At 42.3% G+C, this 19,733-nt stretch overlaps 1 protein-coding gene across 2 annotated transcripts in view; it reads left to right on the top strand.

Moving 5' to 3' along the window:
- Positions 1–3,171: 3,171 nt before the first annotated feature.
- The window catches only part of RNF150 (ring finger protein 150), a 277,839-nt gene continuing 261,277 nt past the window's right edge, over positions 3,172–19,733 (top strand). Inside the window, exon 1 of one of the 2 annotated variants that reach the window (XM_032147607.2) lies at positions 3,172–3,848. In XM_032147607.2, coding sequence (XP_032003498.1) covers positions 3,365–3,848 — 484 coding nt within the window. In that variant the 5' untranslated portion in view covers positions 3,172–3,364. The remainder of the gene's footprint in view (positions 3,849–19,733) is intronic. The other variant, XM_058436774.1, reaches the window with a different exon arrangement.

Raw genomic sequence — 19,733 nt, 5'->3', positions numbered from 1 at the left:
TTTCTGGTCTAGGAGCCAATCTGGGATATTTATTGTATGTAATTGTCATGTCTCTTCAATCTCTTCAATTTGGATCAGTTCTTCTGTTTTTCTCTGTCTCTCATAAGTTTAAGAGTTTTAAAGAATATAAACTTTTCATTTTGAAGGGTGCCTCTCGCCCTGGGTTTATCCATTGTTTCCTTATATCTAGACCATGCCGTGTATTGTTCTTTTCAGGAACATGACAGAAATGACACTGTGATCCCAGTGCATTTCATCAGCAGGTACATGATAGGACTCATTCCACAGCTGGTGATGTTCACCATGATCACCTGCTCAACTTGGTGTCTTCCAGGTTCCTCTTCAATCAATTCACCATTTATTGAATTAGTAAGTATTTTTCAGAAGATACTTCAAGACTAGGCTAATATCCTGTTTCACATCAAACACCTACCCATCAGCCTTAGTATCCATTGATGACTCCTGCCTAAATCAAACAACACTCTTGTCAAATAGTGACTTTCTATATCCATTAATCCTTATCAGTAGGTATTTCTACCATAAGGAAGAGCTGTTCCTCCGTATTTATTTATTTACTCCATCATTTATCTGTATTAACATTAGCACAGATTCATGCTTTATTCGATAGGTTGTAATCAGTTACTAGGATCATTTATTTTATGTTCAGACTGTCCCAGATTTGGCCAGTGGGAGCCCTTTCCAGCTGGCTCTTGTGTCTTTTTGACATACTCCCATCATGCTTGGCGCATTTCCTTACAAGAGGTTGTGGGCTCACTCTGTACTTTCCCAGTGTCAGCCCTAGAATCAGCCTGCTTGCTTTTCGTGGAGGATGCTATTTAGAAACCAAGATCCTTTGGCCACTTGATGTGCCTTTTGCTTTTGGCCTCTGAATGGAGAGAGCTATGGTATACAAGTGTGCACACACATAAATATATATAAATATAGTTTTTAAAAAATGATTTCATACTCATTGTTAATCCACCCTGAAGCCTCAAGGTTATTTATAGCTCACTTTCTTTCCATATTTGTAAATTCCTTCTCCAACAGTAAGAAACCTGGCTCCTATTTTACTCAATGTTTTACTTATTAGCCCAATGGCCCTGCAATTAAGCAATCTTCCAGCCATGCTATTTCCTTGACCCTGTCATATCTTTAGCACCTAACTTTTCCAAAGGAAAGAAGGGGTAAGGGATAGTCACACATTCTTAATAACATAGCTTCTCCAAGTTTTGCAGCTGGAGGAAAAAAATGCTAAGCGATAAAGAAGACTGGGGAAACACTGTGGGTTGCTAAAGGCAACTGCTCAGAGCCTAGCCGGGGGTTTCTAGCAGTGGACTCCTCTCTCAGATCTCTGGTGGTTCAGGAACCAGCAGCCAGGTGTCTCCACTTTTGCCTCCTTGGCAGTAAGCGCTATAAAAAGCACTGTCCCAATTGCCTAGAAGCCTATTTTCTAAAATGAATAAGCTAGGAACACATACAAATTCAGCACATCAAATGCCATAGAGACAAATTCTTCTAAGTAGTTCTTGTGCCTGCTTCTAATTTGGGTATAGCTGAGGCTCTTTGCCCTCCCTTAACAGCCACCAGCTGTTTGTACTGCTGCCGGAAAAAGAGAAGTTGTACTGGTGGACATTCATTAACGAAGAGCTGTAAACATGTTAAAGTCCTGGGGAAAAGGCAGACTTTCATTTTTTAAATTTAAATCATGAATGGGTCCTGGGTTCTCTGAAAGAGCATCAGGTGGGAAACACAATGTAAATGATAGAGAACCATCACACAAATATTTTTAGAGACTATATGGCAGGCATCTCAAGCCAAGGAAAAGGACATCCACCACCCAAACGTCTAATTGGTAAGGAATTGTGCTGTACCACAGTTTTAAGAACACTACACTAGGGGGACTGTACTGTCTGCTGACTACTGTAATCTCTATGCACAGTTGGAGAGCGCACTATAAACAATAACCCAAACAAACCTCCCTTGCCTGTTGGTGTTGCGAGTCCCCCGTTCCCAGTCATGACAATCAGAATAAACACAGTCCAGAAATGTCTCATTCGGTTTATTTTCTTATAGAGTGATAAAACACCTATTCTATAAGAAAACGAATGTTACGTGATTGCCTCCAGGTGGGCAGTAGGAAGCCCATTCTTATACCCACCTTAACAGAGTGGTTGTTAGACCAGCAGCATCAGCATCACCTGGGAACTTGTTAGAAATGCATATTTTCGGGGGCCCTACCCCAGATCTACTGAACCAGAAACTTTGTGGCAAGACCCATCAGTCTGAGTTTTAAAACTAAAGATTTGATAGCCACTGCCCTAGGTATTCCAGAGGTAGCGTTGGAAGGACCTCAATACCAAACCACCTTACACTTTGGCCCTAGGACAGGTAATCAGGGAGCTCACGGCAGTACTTCCAGCAAACGGGAGGGTCGTTTACGAGAGGCACATACATTTGCTAAATGTAACGCTCAGGAAGTTATTCCCTTACTCATAGGTCAGGGGTCGGTGCCCCTTTACCCCCACCTACATCAAGTCGCCGATTGAGGTTGAATTTGAGACCCGACAGGGGTCGCTGCTGCCCATAAAGAGAGACCAAAGGAACATGGCAAGAGAATCCCAGGGGCTTTGACATCACACTAAGCTCCTCCTTGCACGCACACATTATACACACACACACACACACACACACACACACACACACACACACACACACCGCTTACTCCTCTCTGCCTGCTCGCTCCCACTGCCCCCAAGCCCGCCCCGCCCGCGACAAGTGCGTGCCCAGGCGCAGCCACCGGCGACATCAGGAGCGCAGCGCCCGCAGCCCGAGGGAACCGGCGCAGGGCAGCAGCGGCTGCCACGGCTGCAGCCGGATTCGCGCGCCCCAGCGCTCAGTGGCGGCGGCCGGGACACCCTCGGCAGCACCCCGCACCGCAGCACCCTAGACTACAAGCAACCGTGCCCGTCCCCGCCGGGGCTGGAGGGCGCAGGGCCGCCACCCTGCAAGTTCCTGGGCCCCCGGCCACCCTTATGAGAGAAGGCGAAGCCGGGCGAAGGAGCAGGACGCTCGGCAGCAGGACTCCTCCGCAAGCCCCGCGGGCCCTCTGTTCCCGCGTCCCCCGGGCGCTCAAGACGCAAAATGCAACCACCGCGCTACGGCTGAGAGGGGAAGGGGCCAGCGCCATCCGCTCGCCCGGAATCCGATCCCCGCGGCGGCTGCGCGTCCCGGCCGCGGCCCCTCCGGCCCAGGAGTGAGCAGCAGCAGGAGGAGAGGCGGCCGGCCCGGGGTTGGCCGGGGCTGGGGAGGAGGGACGGGACGGAGGGAGGGCGCGGGGGCGGGGAGGGGACCCCGGCGGATAAAGATGGCAATGTCTCTCATCCAAGCGTGCTGCAGTCTGGCTCTCTCAACATGGCTGCTTTCCTTTTGTTTCGTGCATCTGCTCTGCCTGGACTTTACTGTGGCTGAGAAGGAGGAATGGTACACTGCCTTCGTGAACATCACCTACGCTGAGCCCGCGCCGGACCCCGGGGCCGGGGCGGCGGGCGGCGGCGGCGCGGAGCTGCACACGGAGAAGACGGAGTGCGGGCGCTACGGCGAGCACTCGCCCAAGCAGGACGCCCGCGGGGAGGTGGTCATGGCCAGCTCTGCCCACGACCGCCTGGCCTGCGACCCCAACACTAAGTTCGCCGCCCCGACCCACAGCAAGAACTGGATAGCCCTCATCCCCAAGGGGAACTGCACGTACAGGGATAAGATCCGGAACGCGTTCCTGCAGAACGCCTCCGCCGTGGTCATCTTCAACGTGGGCTCCAACACCAACGAGACCATCACCATGCCCCACGCGGGTGAGTGGCCCAGCGGGCGCGGGGGAGGGGAGCCGGCGGGGACGGAGGTGCCTAGAGGGATCCAGCGCCTGCCTCCAGGCTCCCTGTGGGAAGTCCGTGCGGCGCGGAAGACGTGTCTGGGTTCCCTGGACCGATTAAGTTTTGCTCCGCGTCACTTGGGGGGTTTACAAAGAGGAGAAGATTAACTGTATTGGGGAGGGGAGAGGCTGCCAGAGACCTTGGCATAGCGCCGCTTGGACAGGGGTTCAACGTGGCGGGCTAACTTTTCCGAGGGGGACCTGGAAGGTGGGGTTTGGAGGGTAGGGCTCAGATACTGTTCTTGGTGAGTGACCGGCCCAGAACCTGTTTGGAACCAGTAGATCTGAAAACACAGCACTGCTCTTGGGTCTGTGCATCAGGTATACCCTGATGCAGGCGCTGTATCGGGAGAGGGGTAGGGTTACCTGCTGGCAGCTCACCACCGCGAACTTGCTCTTGAGGTTTCATCTCTTCGTGGGAGAGTTTCCCCTTCTGGGTTTACGCACTTCATTAATCATATTAAAAGTACTATGCTCTGCTAGGCTGTCATCCAGAGAAACTGACAGGTGGCCACGATGGTAAATAATAACAATCCTCAACAAGCCAAGAAGAGTGTGATGGCCCTAAAGTTGTAACTACTTTTCTAATTATTGCATTATCCTTTGCCTGATTGGGAGGATAAATATGCTGAAGGTTTTCTTTCTGGCTAGGATGAAGGGATTTCAGGCTAGAGAGAATAAGCTTCTGTTAATGATCGCAGGTACCAGGACTAGAAATGCATTACTGTCCCGAAACTCAATACCGCATCTGCCTGACATAAGCAATGTTTCCCTGGTGGTAGGAACACCCTCCCCCCAAAAAAGCCATCCCCAGGCTTGTTAACGTAAGTCCATAAGCCACTAGTTTTAGCAGGCTAGCCTCCTTATGTCAGGGCTTGCTACTTGTATTTGTGTGCCTGAGAAGTGGGCCCTCCTTCCCCAGAGGGGTTTCTGGGCCGAAGACTGTGGCATCCAGTGCCCGGAAGGAGGGGAGAAAAATGACAGATGCATTTTCTGAGTGCAGTCTCCTAATCAAAAGCATTATTTACTTTAAAAACCAAATTTGAATAAATAGTTACGCTGCTGAAATGGAACACCAAGCTCTGGCTACATTTGTAGGGGTGTTCTCTTTGGGGACAAGTTTCCATTCTGAGAGCTCATGTCACCTATTAGTGAAATATTCAACTGGTTTGCCTCCAGTAATCAACACCAGCTGTTTTAGTCAGGGAACTTTGTCAACCTTAACACAAACAGGTGGGGAGGGGAAATGTTCCAGACTTCTAAAACACAGGCCAGAAAAATGCAGTGTGTTAATTAATGAAGAGGAGGAGAGGCAGTTACTTAGAAAAGTTACAATACAGCACTTTCAGAATATTTGATATATTTTCTTGAGCTCAACAGTTTTCTAAGGGAAAAGATTGTACTCTAACCCTGAGTCTTAAGAGCACTACTGAAACTTTGATATTCAAGGATGTTAAGGACTGTGGAAAGCACTTTAAGTCATGTAAAGTATCTTTAGATAAACATGTTACTTAATATTTAAAACCTCAGTGGAGGAGGGTGAAGGAAGCTTTTTTGTTTTTGTTGTTCTTTAAACTCCAAGAAGATTGTTAGCTGACTTTGTGAGATTCTTTGTTTCTCTGTGCATATGCATGAAATCTTGAACTCAACTTCTTTGAACATAAAGTAAGAGGCATCATTTGTTCCTGTCTAAAAAGATTCTCTAGAACTGCCAACACATTGGATCAATTAATGGCTTGCTTATTTTTAAAGAAAGCACTAAGCAGATTTCCCACACAAATGATGCTTAAGATAGTGGGAGTGGAAGGTTTAGTAATAATGTAGTTTGAATGTTACGGGCAAAAAAAATTGGAAATTGTCTATTGTCTAATTGTTCTGTTTCCAAAAATGTATTCACGCTGTATCTGCCAATGGCCAGGAAACTCCCTATTATCTTCTGACATTTGGCCACATTAGGAGACTCTGTGTTCACTTCAGTCAGAGGCTAGCATTGATTTCTGCTAGAGTGTCATTATGAGCAGATACATGACAGGGTAGCATGATAAACCCTTGGCTATACTCTGAAATTCTTCTGCCTAAATCTCAAACACCGCCAGCACTTGTCTGGCTGTCAGTGTCTTCCGTGTAGTCCAGATCTTGAAAGCTTTACTTTTCCTAGTTAAATTTGAGGTCAGATTTCTAAATTCAGTTTGAGAAACTGCACATTTTAGATGCTAATCAAATATTTTTATTTTGTGAACTTGGGATACCATACCAGAAAATCTGCATATTTGTGAACTTTTAAATTCAGTTTTGAAAAGGTTTTAAAAACTGCAAAAGCTGATGATATATCTATCACCTTTCCTCTAGATCCTTTATTTTTGGAACTGATAGATTTCAGGTGAGGAGAAGGTCTGTAGTTAGTGTTATGCAACCTGTCGTTTAACATCTATGCATTTGCATATCTTGAAATTCAGTTAAATAGAAATTGTTTTCTCCTTTTCATATACGTTTTCTGTTTTTTTCTTTTCCTGCTTAAATAATTTTGATTTTCTGCCACTTATGTAACTATAACTTCTCATTCAAAAAGACACCGCTTCTCCTGGGCTAGACCAGTAGTTTTGCTTTATAACAAGTCACTTTCCTCCCCAGTATAACAGCTTTACTGAAATATAAACGTACTCTGCAGTTCACTCATTTAAAGTATACATTTCAATGGCTTTTAGTGTATTGACTGAGTTGTGCAGCCATCATCACTATCTAGTTCTAACAAGAAACTCTTGTACTTCCCCATTATTCCCCAACTCCTAGTCACTCCCCATTATTCCCCACCTCCCAGCCCTAGGCTAATCTACATTCTGTCTTCATGTATTTAAATGCCTCTTTTGTACCTTTCATGTAAATGGAATCATATAATATGTGGACTTCTGTGATTGGCCCCTTTGATTTAGCATAATCTTTCTAAGGTTCATCAAGGTTGTAGCATGCGTCAGTACTTAAACCCTTTTTATTGCCCAATAATATTTCGTTGTATGGATATATCACATTTTGGGTATTTATTCATCAACTGATGGAAAATTATGTTGTTTCTACCTTTTAATTGTTATGAAAAATAGTGCTATGGACATTCATGTACAAGTTTTTGTGTGGACATTTCTCTTGATTATATACCTAGGAGTGGAACTTCTGAGTCGTATGGCAACTCTATGATTTAATCTTTTGAGGACTTTCTAGACTGTTTTCCAAAACAACTGCATCATTTTGCATTCCCACCAGCAGTGTTTGAGGGTTCCAGTTTCTCCACAGCCTCATCAACATTTGTTACTTTTTTATTTTGCCCATTCAAGTGGATGTGAAGTGGTATCTTCATTTTGTTTTAAATTTTCATTTCCCTGATGACTAATTGTTACTTTTTAACATAGTCTTCTTTTTTTCTGCTTTTCATTTTATTCCCTTTCCCCTTATGCCCACCATTATTTATTCTTTTCCAGACTTTCAACTCATACACTTTTATCCTAGGGAAGAGAGAGAGTGATTAATAGAGAAAATCTACTTCTCTCACTTTTTGTGTCTATGGACCAGAGATTTATATGTCCCCTATTAAGGGACATAAGGCTATATCTTTAGTGCAAGAGCACCAAGAGGGCCATAGCAAAAAGCTATAGAGAAATGCATCTTCCAAGTAGTAAAAGCCCCAGAAGTGAACTTTCAGGTATAGGCAAAGGCAGTGAGACCCAAATTACCTCCTCAAAGCTGGTCTGATGCCTGCCTGTGAAGCTTCTTTCAGTGTACCCTAAGGAAAATGATGATGTTAGAAATTTCTAGAGGCAGTTTAGGGCACTAATTAAATAGGAGTGTAGCCTCTAGAGCCAACCACTTGGATTTGTGTCCTGGTGGCACTACTTTCTCACTGTGTATCTTTGTGCAAGTTAACCTCCCAGGTTTTGGGTTTCCTCCTTTGTGAAGTGGAGGATAACACCGTACCTCGACTGCTTGTTATGTGAATTAGATGGATTAATGCATGTACAGTGCTTAAATCTGTAGCTGGCACAAAGCAGTCAAAAAATGTTAGCCCTTCTAAGCATTGGACTCAGTGACACACAATGACATGCAGGAGCTACACACTGGATCATCATACCTCTGAGGCTCACTGAGTTCCTGGCAGCCTTGGGAAAGAACTCCTTATTTACCCTTTCATACCGAAGAGGCCAGAGCAGTGGTGCCAATTTGTTTGTGGCTCAGCGAATTGAAACAGGGTGTTCCAGTTCCCTCTGATTGATGAACATTTAAGATTCTTCTATTGCATTTGTACTTTCTTCTGGCTTAAATTGAAATCTCGTTGTAGCAAGGGCATGTATGATAAACATGGTAGTCTGTGTATGCAGGCTGTTTGTGACTGAGTTGTGATGTTGAGGAAATGGTATGTTTTATTTTTTCTTTTTTAAAGAGTGTGTTTGATATCTTTCTGTTTGTCTATTGCTAGTACATAATCAACAGGAAATGAAACATCTAGCTGTCTAGGAAGAACTTTTGTGAGACTAGGTCCCTAAGAGCAACTTGGAGATGGAGGAAGGGAAGAAATGGTTGCAGTAACTCTGGAGAACATGCTAGGCCCTTGGAAAGGAGGAGCCTAGGATGGAGTATATCTGTGTATTCTAGACTTCTCCAAGGTCGGAGGCAAAATGTAGTAGATCTACTGAGGCTCTTCCTCCATAGGTGGGTGCTCAGAGTTCAGTGTATGGATTCATGCTACCTTTATGGCTGTTACTTTGATTGCTGAAGTCTACCTATGCCTGAAACTCTGTAAAGGACCTAGCTGCTTTAATTTAATAAAGTTTTCTTTTTTCTTCAGGACTCATTTTTTTCTAGAATATTTATGTGTACTTTTGCTTTACATTTTCCTTTAAGTGATAAGATTAGCTCTCTCTTTTTTTTTTTTTAGCATGCTGGGTAATAATAACATTGACCAAATAGTGCTTACTCTGTGCCAGGCATGTTCTAAGCAGTTTATATGTATATAAATTTAATTCTTACAACAACACTGTGAAATAGGTACGCTTACTGTCTCCGTTTGATAGATGAGGAAACTGAGGCAAACTGTCTAACTTGGTCACTCAGACAGTAAGTGGTAGATCTCGGCTTGCAACCCAGGCAGTCTGTCTGCTGGTCTGTGCTCAGAGCTACAGCTCTATATACCCTCTCAGCTTGAAAGGGTATTCTGAAGGCTAGATGTGGGCAGTGATTACTTAATCATAGATATAGGAAGCAATCTAAGGCTGATTTCCTGTTTCAGAGTATGTTAACAGATGCATCGTTGACTTGCAGGAATGCATCTCTATTACGTAATGGGAGAATGGGACCTTCTGTTTGGGCCTTTTCTCTTCCAGACCTCCCTCTGATTCACCATTTGACTTTGAGTCAGTCACTTTTTCTCTTCTCACCCTCAGTTTTCTTATTTATTAAGTACAAGGTTTTGTTTAGTTGATCTCTAAGAGGTATTTCAGCTCTAAAATTTATTCTTTATATATTTAAAACTTAGAATACTTCTAGTAAAATTCCCAATTTCTGGCTTCTTGATCAGAAAACCCAGTAACTGGGGCCTGCATTCCCCCATGGAAAGAGTAGCTGGAGCTGAGCAGTGGCTGGCTGTTCCCATGTGCCCTCCAGTTGGTCTAAGTCTCCATCACTTTTTACCATCTGGTTCTTGCTCTGCCGTGTTCATTTGTATTTCCTACCTCAACCCCAAGGTCACAGTGTTTGGGACTCCGTCTTTATGGAGCCAAACTTGGGGTAGTGAGGAGAAGTTACGGAAACAGACTTGGTTCAGCTCAGGAAAAACAAATTCATAAGAATAGAAGTGTTTAGAAATGGAAGAGGTTTCCTTGAAAGGGTAAGCTTTCTCTGGCACTCGGGTTGAAACTGAGTGGGAACATTGTGGAATTGCTGATCCCAGGATTTAAGGATGGACTTCCAGTGGGTGACAGCTTTAAAGGCCTTTCCAAGCATCGAGAGTATGTGATTCTCTATCACTTAGGTATTTAAGAAACATATTTTTTAAGAGCCTCAGTTCCCACTTCATTTTTCTCGTAAGATACATACAGTCTGGCTATCATTTATGCTTTGTCTTGATCTTCGATGCCAGAATAATCTCACCTTCTCACTTAGTATGCATATATGTGTGTGTGTGTATGTATTTATTTTGCACTAAACTGTAACTCTTCACCTGCCTGTCTACTAGCAGAAATTCCAATAGCCAGGGATTCTAGACTCTGTTATTAAAAGCCATAATTCATCAAAGTGTTAAATAACATTTTTGGCGGTGTAGCTTAAGATGACCCGGGCAAGAAACCGTATGACTTGTTTATACATTTTAGGTCATAGAAATACATATCTAGAGGATTGGGAAGGAAACTTACCTTCTGCCTTCTAATCTTTAATAAGAATTCAATCATCATCTCTCCTAGTGGCTGTCTTAAAAATCTCCTGGCTTCTCAAAAAGGAAATAATTTTATAACCATGACATCTGGAAAGATCCAGAAAGAACCTGGAGCTTCTTATTTATAGCTCATTCTTCCAGTTTTCAGAAAACAGTGATTGTGCCTCTGATCTGAAGTTAATTTGTTTAGAAAACCAGTCTCAACTTTTGAAAAGTTAACCGTTATTGTTGCTTAACCATTATTGTTGCATTTCTGGACATTAAGCATAGCATATAAAGAATAATATTTTGATAGCCCTGAAAGTCTTCAGTTTATCCCTAGAAGAAATATTTCATCTTTTATATACTGTAAGGAGCATTTTACTTGTTGCTGAGAGATTGAAGTGATGTTAGTGTTGTGTATTTGATAATGTAATTTGACAGATGCTAAATTTAAATTGAAGTTCAAATCCTATGCAGAGTATCTTAGTTCTTGAGGGTTTTGGTGGTAATGTAAAACCCAGAGAAACAAGGCAGTGTTCTGCTGTGTGATTCTTCTACTAAGTTTCAATTTACAATCGTTCTATTAAATAGAAACCTTGTCTACAGGTATAATATGACCTTTACTCTTGTTTTAAACTTTGAGGTATTCATTGCTTGGCTGTTTGATGTATGGTAGGATAAATGTGCTTTGTATATTGAAGCCAAAATGTTAATGACCATGGTTAGATCTAGGTCTCAGTTTTCTATAATAAAAGAGGAAAATTAAATTTATTTTACCATTTCACATTTGTGGTTATAAATTGCTTTCTATAAGTAGTCTTCACTTTTTTACTTCACCCATTCCATAATATATAGTGGTATTTAGAAAAAGATTTTCACTAAAAGTAAACATCGTTTGTCAGAGAATTTAAGCTTATGCATTGGCATGTTAGGCGTTTTCATATTCAATTTGCGAACATATATTTCATAATAGAGATTTTAAAAAATATTTTAGAAATAATTCTGTATTAAATGTTTGGTTTGTTCATGTCTTTTCTAGGCAGACAGATATGAGTACATATATTAGGTAAGAAGGATTATCAGGAAATGTTTTGTTTCTTAACCGTTTCCATCTGGAATCTCTGTTATAAATGGTGTTTTATGGGCAGAGTCCACTTACACACTATTGAAAACGCAAAGGTTGGAGGTTTTTTTCAGAGGGGTTGTCAGGAGGCATACAAATGCCTGTTTCCCCCTTTTTCTCTTTTCTGTTCCTCACTATCTACAGCAAATATTCATCTGGACCATTCTGTAGCCATGTACTGATGAAACCCACATCAGAAATGTAACTCCAAATGACCCAAAGAATAGTGGATGAGGAAAGATGTTTTCTCCTTCATTTATTAGGAAGATGCATGGAATGTTCTTCCTCCCAGAAATCCACAGAGCCGGCTGCCTCTTTAGTTCTCTTTGCTAATGTGATCTTATCAGGAAGGCACTCCCAGGCTACTCTTCTCTGAACTAGTGGCGGCCTCCTCCTGCTGGTCCCCAGCACACCCCTGCTGCATGTTACCCACCATTAACGTGTTTATTGTCTCCTCCCACCACCATGTAAGGGCCAGGTGAGGTGTCAGAGCCCTGGCATCAGAAAGTGGTAGACTTGTGGGGAGTAAGAATAACTTACTGACAACAGTATAGGTTTGAAATAAAAGTTTTATTAGAAAGTATGCTGCATAAGCAGCAGAAGAGTGCAGTGGGGTGCCTCAGCAAGAGAGAGCTGAGCACACTACAGTGGATTTTTCCTTTGGGGTATTCATGGACCTTAACGTGGGAGCTGAAGGGTAATTTGGTCCATATTAGCCATGTAGGTCCTGACAAATATTTTGGGACTATTCACAATAGCAAAGACTTGGAGCCAACCCAAATATCCATCAAGGATAGACTGGATTAAGGAAATGTGGCACATATACACCATGGAATACTATGCAGCCATAAAAAAGGATGAGTTCATGTCCTTTGTAGGGACATGGATGAAGCTGGAAACCATCATTCTCAGCAAACTATCGCAGGGACAGAAAAACAAACACCACATGTTCTCACTCATAGGTGGGAATTGAACAATGAGAACACTTGGACACAGGGTGGGGAACACCACACACCAGGGCCTGTTGTGGGATTGGGGGAGGGGGGAGGGATAGCATTAGGAGATATACCTAATGTAAATGACGAGTTAATGGGTGCAGCACACCAACATGACGCATGTATACATATGTAACAAACCTGCATGTTGTGCACATGTACCCTAGAACTTAAAGTATAATAAAAAAAAAAAAAAGATTACATTTGTAGACATTTGGTGCCTTGATGTCAGCAAGGGTTGCACAATGAGTTTCTATATGCATGCATTCCAGAGATGTACAGAAATTCTAGTTACTTATACATTTTTTGGAGGGAAACCTGGAACCAGATGCTGGCTTTACATAATAGAGAACTCTAATTACTTCTGAATTCCTTAGATAAGGAGTTTTGTCTCTGGATGGACTGCCTGATGGTTACCAGGTGATCTTTGCTCTTCTCAGTAAGCTCCACAAGAGTGGGGCATTTAGATAATATTTTTGGTCCACAGTTAAGTTCCCCAAGCCTAGAGCAGTCCCTGGCATGCAGAAAGTGCTCAGTACCTATTGCTAAATAACCTGGAACCTGGGAAGATGGACTATGTTAATATGTTCATCTCTAATTTCGTAAAAATATTCTATGCCATTAAATATTTTTTCTTAGCATTTGACTCAAAGTGGGGGAAGTTCTAATTTGATTCTCCCATTACAAATGTTTATTCATCTTGTAGCATGTGGCATGAAGTGGGTGCCTGGTTTCTGTTCTTGGTCTAAGGGGAAAAAGGCATACTAGTAATAAGCAGAAGGACATAGAGTGTCAAAAAGGTTTGTAACCAAATACAATTCTGTGCATGTGTTTACTGTCCTGCAGCTTTAAGTATGTATTAATAAAACGTTTTTCTTATTTTAAATGAAATACATATGCTATAAAGAAACATTTGAAAATATAGAACATTTAAAAAGAGATAGTAAGAACCATCCACACTCTAATATTTTTTCATTACATTTACTTTTATCAAATGGGTAATATATTGCCGGTGTGTTTTTGTAGCTTTTAAAAATTTAATCATACATTTTGAAATTTCCTTGGTTCTTCCAAGATATTGGAAGAACCTTAAGCAGTCCTCCAAGCTTAAGAGGTAGAGACACTGTGCTGTTTTTACCAAGTAGGAAGTACCCTCTTCTGCTCATTGTGGTTATCATTACCCAGTTTGGGAGGCAGAATAGGGTAATGGTGAAAAAGAAGATTCTCGTGCAAGAAAAGTGATGTTTCCACTTTTCTCTTAAACAGTGCTGCAGTAAACATTCACATATAGCTAAACATGAGCGCATATCCATGAATACTTCCTTAGGTCAAGTTCCAGAGTATGGGATTAGTCAAAGGCTATTCGTGTGTAGCTGTAGAGCAGTTATCGTTTCTTTTATAATAGCCTGTATGATGAAGTCTTCAGATGTTCGCTCACTCAGGAGCATGGTGCTCCTTTGAAGGAGAAAAGACATCTGTTGGATATTGGCAGTGCTGCTGCTGTGGGGTCCCATCACAGCTTTTTAGCATTACTTTGCTCCAAGCTACACTATTTTGGCAGCTGAGGCAAGACACCGAAGGTGGCGAATCAGGAGAAATGAAGCGTCAGAGATAGAATCATCACGATTACAGATGGTGAAACTCTACTTCCTCCCTTACACTCCTCTGCATCTGGGGGATGCTGAATGCAAATTGAACCAGCAATTAGGAAACTCGGGTTTCAGTTGTGGCTCTCTCTCAAATTGGCTTTTCCATTGGCAAGTCACTTCCCTCCTCTGGGGCTCATTTTCTTTCATTTGAAAATGGTGAGCAGGAGGCTCCTGGAGGGGAACTTGGTTGAGATCAGTGATCTCCACCCTGACTGCATATTGGGATCACCTGGGGAGTTTAGAAGTTAGGGCTGCCCAGATCCCACCTGTAGAGATTCTGATGTAAATGGTCTGTTGCAGGGAGGGGACTCTCCATATGTTTCTAGAGTGCACTCAGGTCTGACAGCCACTATGCGGGATGAATCTGAAATCTCCCTCAAGTTCTTATACCACGTGGTTCTTTATTAGTTATTTAAGGAAATGGTGTTTTTCCTTTGAAGGCATCAAAATCCTACGTGAATAAAATTTTAATTCTTTTAATTTCCCGAGAACTATAAGGATCGAAATTATGAGAGCAGGGACAGTATTGCTTAAATCATGAATTAGTGATTCACCGATAATAATGTTCTGGTGACCAGCAAGAAGGCAAACACATGACAAATGCAGCAAGTACAGGAAAGCACACAAACTTCTGTAAAACAGTCAAGAAGAATACGATAATGAGTCAGAAGTGATTAGACCTTGTAATTTGATTGGGTGAAATTTCATCTGTATGCTAAATGTGGATTGTTATAAGAGCAGTCCTCCAAGCTTAAGAGGTAGAGACACTGTGCTGTTTTTACCAAGTAGGAAGTACCCTCTTCTGCTCACTGTGGTTATCATTACCCAGTTTGGGAGGCAGAATAGGGTAATGGTGAAAAAGAAGATTCTGGTGCATGGTTGACCCGGTTCTGAGCCCTGATACAGTCACTTGTCTAGGGAGACAGAAAGCAGCATATGGTTGAGATAGCAGTCTGAAGTCATTTCCTTGGTCAGGATGAGCTTCCACTGTTCTAGGAAGAACTGCAAGTCCTACTGGGCAGAGAGGGTCTGAGAGCTCAGGAAGCACGTGTTTAGGCTTTGGAGTCCTCGTCTGTAAAGTGAGCCTCCTATGCTATCCATCATAGATGTTGTATGTGACCTCTTACATTACATAATGCAATAAAGACTGAGCATGTAATACATGAAAACTGTAATTATTGTCCACAGAAACACACCCTGAATCTGATCACATCTTATCACCAACTGAGTCCAAGCTATCATGAGCTCTTGCCTGGACTGCCACTGTCACCTCTAGCTGGTATTCAGCTTCCCTTCCTGCCCGCTGCCGTCTGCTGCCCACACAGCAAACAGAATGAACTTTTAAAAATATAAATCAAAGGCAATCATTCCTCTGCTCAAATCTTCCAGGGATTCCCCATCATACTTGGAACCAAGTTAAAGTTCTTGCCATTGTCCTCAGGGCCCTCCTCTGTGGTTTGGCCTCTGCTTCCTATCCAGTCACTTTCCTACCCCACTTCCCTCACTTACTATTTCCCAGCCCATCATGCCTTCTTGCTGGTCCTCAGATGCTCCCAGCCCAGGACCTTTGGAATCTCTTTTTCCAGATTTTTTAAAAACAATTTTTTATTCACATAGCAAACCATCATTTAAATATCCCTTTATGCTTTTAGAATGATTCCCAAACAAGAAAGTCTGGTAGTCATTCATCAGTTTCTCTCATATTTAACCAACTCATTATTTTTAAAGTTCAGTTTGCTATTATGCCACTTGTACTCCAAGAGAAATATCTTCCAGCAAACTACAATTTGGCAGCGTTTTAGAATCATGGGGTTTTATTGCTCAAGTGAGCAGGAAGAGTACCCAGTCACCACCCTCGATTTTTTTCAGATTCTCCTATCAGTCTTATTTACGTCAGTCACCCTTTCCCATCATCAGTCACCCTTTCCCATCATCAGTCACCCTTTCCCATCATCATCGCCCTTTGCCCGCTTCGTCAGTTTTCTCTGGGCACTGTGAAAATATTTCATCTGCTGTTCATTCTCTCTTCTCTTATTCTCCCTTATCTTATCACTACTTGAAATTTCTATATAATTTCATTTGTAAATTTATTCCATTATTGTCTGTCTCCCACATGGGAATATAAACTCCATGAGGGCATGGTTCTTGTCTTCTTAACGGCTGTATTTATAGAGCCTGGAGTAGAAAAGGCATGCATTGCATAGCTATTGAAAATATGAATGAATGATACAATATGTACCCTCCATAATTCTCAGATATACTGCTTACTTAAGGAATGCAGTAATGAAGTTTTATTATATACACTTTTTCTGCCTTATATTGAAGGTATGGAAGGCAATATTTAATTTGAATGCTTAAAATCTTGATTCTATATCTTGTGCTTAGCAGAGCTAGTCTTGCTGGGACTGTGGTAAGAGATTCATCTACTCTCTAACCTGACTTTAACCCCTTATAAGGTACCTCCTGTTAGGCCCTTACCAGCTGCTGAGAATAGAGAAGTAGGAAAAGGGTGGTGCCGTGTACCCTAAATCCTTGGGCTTCTCTTTAGGGATGGTGGGAGGTCTGGAGCAGGAAGCCAGTCCTTATTTTTCTGAGATCTTCTATTATCATGCCAGTGTTTCTAAAGAGGCCTGGATGCCTACCTGTGAATATTTACAAGCAAATACTTTGCTTAGGAGGAGCTTTCTTTTGGATGTCAGCGGGAGGACTTTCTATGGATAACAGAATGGATATGTCCTTTGGAGTCAGCTGTTGTCAAACACAGAAAGTAATCTGAGAAAAGTAGTTGAGCATAGTGCTGCCTGGATGATCTTACTGGGATTTGGGCATGCAGTAGAACAGATGCTTCAAGGGGCGCTGACTGTGGCTAGAAGGAATTGTATAGTTTGATAGTAAATCCTACCTGTCTAGATGTGTTGTATGAATCTGTCTCTGTGTATATGGACTGCTTCATTCCAGAAGAATGAAGAATTTAAAATCAATGGGCCAGAAAGAGGATGTCAGGATTCCTCTAAATGAAAGAAATAGCAAATGACAAATGACCAGTGAGGTAGGTCGGGTTGTGACCTTTTGAGCAATGAGAGAACTATGAGAGAAATCTCAAGTTTTCTCCTTAAACCATAATGTCATTATTTAAAAGTAGCATTAGTCTTTTATAGTAATTGAAGTGTGCCCCAAAATGAATTTAATCTCCTGTGTATATGGCTGGGTGCGGTGCCTAATGTCTGTAATCCTTGCAGTTTGAGAGGCCTAGACGAGCGGATCACCTGAGGTCAGGAGTTTGAGACAGCCTGGCCAACAAGGCAAAACCCTGTTTCTACTAAAAATACAAAAATTAGCCAGGCATAGTGGTGGGTACCTGTAGTCCCACCTGCCCGGGAGGCTGAGGCAGGAGAATCGCTTGAACCCAAGAGTCGGAGGTTGTAGTGAGCCGAGATCGAGCCACTGTACTCCAGCCTGAGCGACAGAGTGAGACTCTGTCTCAAAAACCAATCAATCAATCAATCAATCAATCAATCAAACAAACAGAAAAACACATAGCTCAAACTTTAGCCCATGATTGGTGGTTTGATTTAGCAACTGAAATGGAGCATCACTTTGCAAAGGAATGGTGACCCTGAAATAGGCCATTACCTTGCCTGGCCAGTTTGGTAACCACCATATTGCTTAAAAGGAATGTTTTGTCATGCAGGTAGGCTGATTGGGCCTGATTGGGGCCCGGTGCTTTTGAGCATTTTTCTACTGCCATGTATGACTAGGTAAGCCTCAGTCCCAAATTCCATTCATCTTTTTTGAGGAAAGGTAAAGCAGACATACTACCCTTCCGTTAATAGCAGGCAGTTTGAATAGATACCGTCTCGACACCATGTAGTAGGTCTTCCAGGAAGGTACAGTGTTTGCAGTTATTTGAAGTGCTCCAGCCTCAGAAAAACCTGAGAGAGAAGGACCCCAGGAACATTCGATACCTATGTTCAATTGCCAAGGTCATAGGGCAGCAGCCTCAAATGCAGGTGGGTATGACGTAACCTTCTCCAACTGCCAGAGACTGTTGTCTAAGCAGCCTACCGCTTGTCAAAGTCAGACCATGCCTCAGTATTCATGAGTTTGGGGCCAAGTAGCGGGTCTGACACTAGCTCCCCAGGAAGCAGAGCTTGTGTGGCTCTGACAAGAGCCTTAAGTGAGATGACCAAATGATACTGGGGGAGGGGAGGGGGTTGTCAGCAGCCACTGTAAGGGACAGATTGGCAATTCTAAATAGCCATTGAGCTCTGCATCTCACACAGTCTATTTTCTCTTCTCTTGGGAGAACACACTACGAGGAAAAAGTTTTTCATTTTTTGAATAAGCCAAGGCATTCTTTCTACAAATCACCTTTCCAGTTCCAGACTTATTTATTAAATTCATCACCTTATTCACTAGAGGAACTCAGCAAATCTTTGTTGGATGGAATAAGTAATAGAAGGAAGAGAATTGCCATTTGTTCTGAATACACAGACTCTAGGCACTGCATTAGGTGTCTTCCATACTTCACTCACTTCACAGACCCTGTGAGTTGGATACTTGCCCAAAGTTACAAATGGTTAAAAGCAAAACTGGGATTTTAATCCAGAGCTATTTCTTACACAGTCATGCGTTGCTTAATGATGTGGACATATTCTGAGAAATGTATCATCAGGCAATTTTATTGTTGTGTGAACATTGTAGAGTGTTCTAGATGGTATAAATGATGTACAACAGACTATACCATATACGTTTGTTCTAGATGGTACAAATCTAGATGGTACAGCCTGTTGCACATCTAGGATGTAGGTTATAGCCTATTTCTTTTAGGCTAAACACCTGTACAGCATGTTTCTACACTGAATACTGTGGATATTTATACCACATCTATAAACATGTCTAAACATAGAAGAATTATAGTAAAAATAGGGCCTAATACACTGTCTGGAAACATTGTTTGCCATAAAAATTAATAATTTGCCATTGTTACTAGATATATATTTGTAGCAATGCAATTCTTTGTGTTGCACAAGAAACACTTCTTAGTGTAAGTTATAAATTATTATGGATTTAATTATTCCACAAGTCAAGCCTTGCCACCTATGGATATGGTAATCTCTTTTGTACATATTTTTTTTTATTATACTTTAAGTTCTGGGATACATGTGCAGAACATGCAGGTTTGTTACATAGGTATACACGTGCCATGGTGGTTTGCTGCACCCAGCAACCCGTCATCTAATTAGGTATTTCTCCTAGTGCTATCCCTCCCCTCCCCTAGTCCCCCCACCCCCTGACAGGCCCCGGTGTGTGATGTTCCCCTTCCTGTGTCCATGTGTTCTCATCATTCAGCTCCCACTTATGAGTGAGAGCATGTGATGTTTGGTTTTCTGTTCCTGTGTTAGTTTGCTGAGAATAATGGTTTCCAGCTTCATCCATATTCCTGCAAAGGATATGAACTCATCATTTTTTATGGCTGCATACTATTTCATGGTATATATGTGCCACATTTTCTTTATCCAGTCTATCATTGATAGACATGTGGGTTGGTTCCAAGTCTTTGCTACTGTGAATAGTGCTGAAATAAACATATGTGTGCATGTGTCTTTATAGTGAAATGATTTATAATCCTTTGGGTATATAC

Source organism: Hylobates moloch, unplaced genomic scaffold (genome assembly GCF_009828535.3).
Source record: "Hylobates moloch isolate HMO894 unplaced genomic scaffold, HMol_V3 SCAFFOLD_3, whole genome shotgun sequence".
In the NCBI taxonomy this organism is placed as follows: domain Eukaryota; kingdom Metazoa; phylum Chordata; class Mammalia; order Primates; family Hylobatidae; genus Hylobates; species Hylobates moloch.
This window is presented reverse-complemented; position numbering and strand designations above follow the sequence as displayed.